The 6,923-nt window shown below is 43.5% G+C and overlaps 1 protein-coding gene across 1 annotated transcript; it reads right to left on the bottom strand.

The window, feature by feature from the left end:
* Nucleotides 1-1,038: 1,038 nt before the first annotated feature.
* On the bottom strand, nt 1,039-3,010 carry LOC141258351 (uncharacterized). Its single transcript, XM_073673359.1, has 3 exons — nt 2,545-3,010; nt 2,300-2,447; nt 1,039-2,219 (listed from the first exon to the last, which is right to left on the bottom strand). Exons 1-3 carry the CDS (start codon nt 2,591-2,593, stop codon nt 1,451-1,453), a joined length of 966 nt encoding a protein of 321 aa, XP_073529460.1. The 5' UTR covers nt 2,594-3,010; the 3' UTR covers nt 1,039-1,450.
* Nucleotides 3,011-6,923: the final 3,913 nt, after the last annotated feature.

Raw genomic sequence — 6,923 nt, 5'->3', positions numbered from 1 at the left:
GTTGGCTTGAATTTCTTTTTATGGCTTTTCTAATTATCTATTTTTCCTTTTCAGATTTTTGGCCACAGGAGAGAGCTTCCACACATCCAGTTCCTTTTGTGATGGTATCGGATGAGGCATTTCCCTTACAGACCAACCTGCTGCGCCCATACCCACGAAGGGCACTGAATGCCCGGCGGAGGATTTTCAATTATCGGCTGAGTCGTGCACGCAGATATGTGGAATGCACCTTCGGAATCATGTGTAGTCAGTGGAGGATCTTTCACACTGCCATCCAGTTGGATACGGAGACCGTTGACACTGTAATTAAGGCATGCTGTGTACTCCACAACTATGCTCGTGAGTACAGCACCGAGCAAGATGAGGAGTCACAGCTATCTGAATTAATTCCAGTTGTCAACTCCGGTCAGGGAAGGCCATCCAACTCTGGTGCCAGGGTGCGAGAAACCTTCGCTGACTACTTCATGAGTCCTGAAGGTGCCGTGCACTGGCAATACTCCTGTGCTGGTGTTGAGCAGCCTGACCAGCAGAGAAGATCTGATGAACAATAAAAGAAGAACTTCCTCCTTTTTTTTTAAAATAAAAATGTAAAAAAAAATGTTTTTAAAAAAAATAAATTTTGGTTAAACTTAAATTTGTCCAAAATATTTCTTGAATTGCAACCTTCTACATTTTTTTTTTCGACAATACGTCAACGCAAAAGTGAACAACCCACAAAGACCAGAGCCTGTAAATTGGCATTACTACCTAGAGCGCTATTCCCAAGTACTGTCTGCTAAAGTCAACCCTCACCATTGTTATTTGCTTGCGCTAAGAACAGAACTAGCAAATAACAGTGTTGAGAGTAGTACTCATCCAAAAAATAGTTGTGGTCCAAAATATCAAAGTATATTTCTAATTTAAAAACCACTGTATACAGCCGACCACATACGTAGATTAGTTTGAACAAATTTCAAAAATGTAGAGTTCCTCTGACCTGCGCTATGGTGAGCGCAGATCAGGGGAACACTTTTTCATTACAACCCAATCCAACCACATATACACTTGAAAAGAAAAATTAACAGATAGTTTAAATAATTTTTTTAATACGTAATATAGAATAACTGTAAAAAACTTTTTAAAAACACAAAACAACAAACTTCTAGAAAATTTAATCGGACAAACATTGCCCATAACTTGGGAAAAAATTACACACTGTGTACAGCACACCTGTCCTCTAATCAGTTTTGGGCCCTAAAATACGGGCAGCACCTGTAGGTTGTTTAATTATATCAAAAGAAAGACCTTTTCTTACAGTCCCCTACGCCTGATGCCTGGTATAGGTGACCATAAGAAAAGGTCTTTGTTAATTGTCTGATTCTCTAAAACATTGTGTATCTATCGACCTACAGGTGCTGTCTGTATTTGCTAGGGTCCAAAAATGCTGACAGGGAGGGGTAAAATTTTTTAACTACAAGTTTTGAAGGTCTTCTTCAAAGCTGTACCCAGGAAACATTTCTGGAGAAAAAGTAGAGTTGGGGGATGGTCCTCTGATAAATGATGATGCACCATGAGCCATTTGCCGACCATAACTTGGTTGCATATCTTCTGGACGGTATGCTGCAGCAACCTGCCCAAAACGCTGGGTTGCAGCTGCTGGTCGTGGTGGAGGCACACTGGGTTTGAAACAATTAAATATTCCGCATACTACGGCTGGGGGCGAGGGCATAACTGCTGCCTCTTCAATTGCCATGACCATAGCGCCTGCTGCAGTCATGTACATGTTCTGCCTATCTCGTGGCAGAGATCTGATGCGGGCAGCTTGGGCTGAGCAAAATTTATCGATGGCATCTTCCTGGGATGCCCTTTCCACAAGGCTGAGGGTTCGATTTGTGAGTGCTTCAAGCACAATAGTCCCACCCCCGTGGCTTTTGGCCTTTTTTTTGCCCGCCCTTCTCGATGCCACGAGATGAGCAGAACCAGACCCCCTCCCAGTGGGCCTCAACACATCACCAGCAGAGCTTCCAGCGTCACTTGGAGCAGGAGCAGGAGAATCAGTCACCAAACCCGTCCCGATGTCCGCTGGATTGGACAAAGAATGTGAGGGACAACCAGATGCTGAAGATGCCGAAGCAGATGGATCCGGTGAGGAAAGCTGGAAAAAGTCCTCGGATTCCTCCTCTGCTTGCTCTGTGTTTGTGTCCTCTTCTGCTGTTGGGGCCATGATGTTTCCTTCAGTTCTGTATATAATAAAAGGTAAATCCCAATGTAAATACAACATTTTTGGAAACATTTCAATTAATATGTTTTGGGAATTTACCTCCGCAAACTCCTACTGGTTAGTATGAAGGCCAGCTCGTCCGCAAAAGGAAATTTTCTTTTTTTGGGTGATGAGCCACTTTGCACCGACTGGTGATACTTCACCAGCCGGTCGGTGACCGATCTCCACCGATTTTTAATATCATACACTGCAATGACACAACCAAAACAATTTATGAACTGCTTTCACACCAAAAAGTGCAATTATAAATAGATATAAAAATAAGTGTAAAAATCAAAACTTACTAATTTCCTCTTGGGCATCACGTTCAGCATTCACCCACTGGGGATACATTTGGCTCAACACAGAGGCCCAGGCGTCTTTTTTCTTCTGCTTGTCTTTGTAGTCAGGACTAGCTCGGTCCCATATTTCGGGATATTTTTCAATCTACAGTGAATAATAACGTGTGTGAATATTATTTTAAAAACAAAATGGAGGAATAAAAGATTAACCCCAAAAAAAAAATTAAATAAACATATGGAGATATGTACGCACACACACCAACACTAACCCCTCACCTATATTGTACGGTTCTTTCACACGTCAATCTCCGGGACGAGTGTTGATGCCATTTTCCACACACAGCGGAGACCCACACACAGACCCATTGCAAAGCATGCTCGGTCACACTTATCTGTACTAACGTGGATATGTGGACGTGAGAAATCAACCTTACAGCGTATGCAGGAGCTTTCAGTGAATGAACCTACATACACTGTACAATAATCTTTCACTTTAATAAAATCTTTTAACCAAAAAAAATAAGTGGGCTCACGCATAGCTTTAATAAATAGCAAAGGGAAAGCAGACGGTTGTTGGCTGATGTTATAGTCTGTGAAGTAGCCAATAACCATGGACCCTTCCTTTGCTATTAATACCAGGCCGCAGCAGTTAGCTTAGCCTTTACTGGCTACTATATAGGAAGCCCCCCCCCAAAAAAAAGTGACATGGGGTCCCCCTATAAATTGTAGCCAGCAAAGGCTAGCCGCTTTGCCTTTTCTGGCCACTATATAAGAAGACCCCACCAAAAAAAATTACATGGGGTCCCCCTATAAATTGTAGCCAGCAAAGGCTAGCCGCTTTGCCTTTTCTGGCCACTATACAAGAAGACCCCACCAAAAAAAATTACATGGGGTCCCCCTATAAATTGTAGCCAGCAAAGGCTAGCCGCTTTGCCTTTTCTGGCCACTATATAAGAAGACCCCACCAAAAAAAATTACATGGGGTCCCCCTATAAATTGTAGCCAGCAAAGGCTAGCCACTTTGCCTTTTCTGGCTACTATTTATGAAGATCCCCCCAAAAAAAATGACATGGGGTCCCCCTATAAATTGTAGCCAGCAAAGGCTAGCCGCTTTGCCTTTTCTGGCTACTATTTATGAAGACCCCCCCAAAAAAAATGACATGGGGTCCCCCTATAAATTGTAGCCAGCAAAGGCTAGCCGCTTTGCCTTTTCTGGCCACTATATAAGAAGACCCCCCCAAAAAAAATTACATGGGGTCCCCCTATAAATTGTAGCCAGCAAAGGCTAGCCACTTTGCCTTTTCTGGCTACTATTTATGAAGACCCCCCCAAAAAAAATGACATGGGGTCCCCCTATAAATTGTAGCCAGCAAAGGCTAGCCACTTTGCCTTTTCTGGCTACTATTTATGAAGACCCCCCCAAAAAAAATGACATGGGGTCCCCCTATAAATTGTAGCCAGCAAAGGCTAGGCGGACAGCTGCGACCTGATATTAATAGCCTAGAAAGGGGCCATGGTTATAGGCCCCCTCCCAGGCTATAATATCAGCCCTCAGCTGCCCCAGATTTGGCGCATCATATTTGTGCGCCAAATCTGGCACTTAGCCTCGCTCTTCCACGCTGCCCTGGTGCGGTGGCAGGGGGTAATAGTGGTGGGGTTCATGTCAGCGCCAGCTGACATGAAGCCCAGGTTAGTAATGATGGGCGTCAATAAGACACCCCCATTACTAACCTACAAAGTGTTAAAAAGAAAAAAGACAAACACCCAGAAAAAAATAATTTATTTGAAATAAAACACAATTTTATTTAATTCTAATTTTACTAAAAAAAAAAAAATAGTTACCTGTCCACGTTCCTGCGCTGATCTCCCATGCACAGCTGTCACATCTGGAGATGTGACAGCTGTCATGGCTGCTGTAAGCTCACACTGCCGGGAACACGTCCGCTCCCAGCAGCATGAGCCCCTGACTGAGGTCACCGGAGTGCATTCAGTCAGCGCTGCTCCGGTGACCTCCTTTACAGCCCTGTTGTACCGTGGGAATTTCTCACGATACAGCGGGGCCGTAAAGCAGATCACCGGAGCAGCGCTGCCTGAACTCCGGCGAACCCGTTCATTCTAGCGGCGGCAGCGGTTCAGAGCGGTCACATTCTATGTGGCTGCTCTGAACTGGAGATCTTCGTGGGACACTCGTGGACTGCTACGGAGGGGTAAGGATAAGGTTGTGGTTTATTATTTTATATTTTATTACAGGAGATCGATGGCTTCGGGGAATTAGGTGTCTAGGTGAGTATAGGTGTATTTTTTTATTTTTTACTTTATTTTAGGGGCGATCGGCGGGGACAGGTAATGTATGAACTAATTTATTTAAGGTAACCACTGGCCACCAATGAAAAAAAAGGGGGCAGTAGATGACATATTATTGGGGCAAATAAAAAAAAAACTTTAATAATGATAGCACCCCCCCCCCCAAAAAAAAAAAATAGGGGGGGGGGGATAGGGTCAATAATATATGGAGGCACATATGGGGGCTATTAAATTTAATTTTGGGGCACATTTTACAGCAGGATCAGTCTGATGGGAACTACTGCTCTCATTGAGCTGATCCTGCTGGCAGGAGTGGACGGGGGACAGACATAGGCCGATGGGAGTAGTAGTGTCACATCGGCCTATGTCTGCCTGCTGACACCCGCGCACACAGACCCCACACAGACCCCACACAGACACATACAGACACATACAGACCCCACACAGACACATACAGACCACATACACACCATACAGACACATACAGACACTTACCACACTAATCATGAATCCCACGTTGACATTCATCCGCTTGTACCATCCCACGTTAGCAGCCATGATCGTGAGAGACGGGAATATTATGGGATTCTCGTCTTCCTGGATTATGGGATGCTCATGGGATGGATGGATGGAACGCCCAATTGTGACGTCACTTCCTATTTGCTGCGGTTTTGAGGTACAAGACCGCAGCAAAGGCGCTTCACTTCCGCAATTATTTTTACATATTTGCGGATTTGAAGCGGCCCAATGCAAGTCAATGGCGGCGATTACGCCGCGCTTCCGCAAAATTAATTGACATGCTGCGGATTTTTCCGCGGAGCATAAACGCAGCGGAAAAAACCGCAGCGTGGGCATTGACAGTGCGGCTTCTCATTGAGGACCATGGGGGGCGGATTACCAAGCATTTTTGGAGCGTTTATGCTGCGGAAATTCCGCAGCATATACGCTTGAAAAATGCTACGTGGGCACACAGCCTAAGAAACAAGGGCAGAATTGATACATTTATCATAGGGTATAAAGATATAGAGGGGAAACTGGGGACTTAGATCTCCATTGAGGTCAAATCAACAATTGTAACCTGCTCTCTGGAACGGAAGAGATGAAATGAGGAAGAAGAGTTTCGTAAGTAGGCGACTTTATACAGCAAGAGTGGATTTGGTTAGGAAATGGATAGGGAAAAAATTGAATACTACAGAATGGAAGAATTTTTTTCAGAGAGTAAAAAATACAAGAGGGCGTGGCTTTGCTCCTCAGAGAATTAAAAAAATTGGGAGAAGATTTTGCAAAAAATGTAGCGTAGAGCATTAAAACTTGGGGGAGAGGGATAATCAATCGCCTATTTTTTTCGGGGTTTCTTTGTTTTTTTAAATCTTGTTTTTTGTCGACTTTTTTGATTATTATTTTTTTTCTGAACAATTCAGAAAAGGGCAGGAGTTAGCGAATTAGAAGGATTGTTGTTTTTTTCTGGATTTATTTTTTGTATTTCTGCAGTACGTTTTGTAGATTTAAATAAAGTTAAATAAAAAAACAAACAATCGCATCATTCCGATGATGCCACAATGACTGGACGATATAGAACGCCCCGTCATCCAGAGTTCCGCTGAGGGATTTTGTAGGCGTTTGTGGAGAGAGGAGTGTTGTAAGAGATTTTTGCAAATATGATGAGAAAAAAGCGATTTAAGCGCATTATAGTTCTCTCTGACACCGAGGACAGCAGTGATGATGACGATTTCCATCAGGTGAGCGTCATTTTTATATTTTTAAATAATGAGAATACATTTGGGATAAAAATCCCATTAAAAACAAATGGTGGCACCAAAAATAGAGCTCCAGGAAGAGGCATGATGGGGTGATAGTTTGGATCATGTTTGCAGAGTAATGACTGCCTTTAGTTGTGGTATTTGTGTCAACATGTCCATGTACAGGGTACATAATAATATTGTGTGAAGACACGAAAATGTCACCACCGCCCCTATCCATATCCTAACCATAAGTGTCCCGCACACCCGTCCTACTCTGCACATGAAGTAAGCGCAGGCCAATGGTAACTATATTCATATAGGCATCTACCTGTAAGT

The sequence above is a fragment of the Phyllobates terribilis genome, unplaced genomic scaffold (genome assembly GCF_046119375.1).
Source record: "Phyllobates terribilis strain yellow unplaced genomic scaffold, ASM4611937v1 Scaffold_3__8_contigs__length_932513732, whole genome shotgun sequence".
Taxonomy (NCBI): domain Eukaryota; kingdom Metazoa; phylum Chordata; class Amphibia; order Anura; family Dendrobatidae; genus Phyllobates; species Phyllobates terribilis.
The sequence above is the reverse complement of the archived record's forward strand: the minus strand, read 5'-3'. Positions and strand labels throughout refer to the sequence as shown.

Bases quoted from the DNA above. Each gene is read 5' to 3' on its own strand.
- LOC141258351 (XM_073673359.1), bottom strand. From the start codon at position 2,593: ATGTATCCCCAGTGGGTGAATGCTGAACGTGATGCCCAAGAGGAAATT. The intron at 2,448-2,544 runs GTAAGTTTTGAT...GTGTCATTGCAG, and splicing joins TGATGCCCAAGAGGAAATTA to TGTATGATATTAAAAATCGG. The intron at 2,220-2,299 runs GTAAATTCCCAA...TATTATATACAG, and splicing joins ACCAGTAGGAGTTTGCGGAG to AACTGAAGGAAACATCATGG.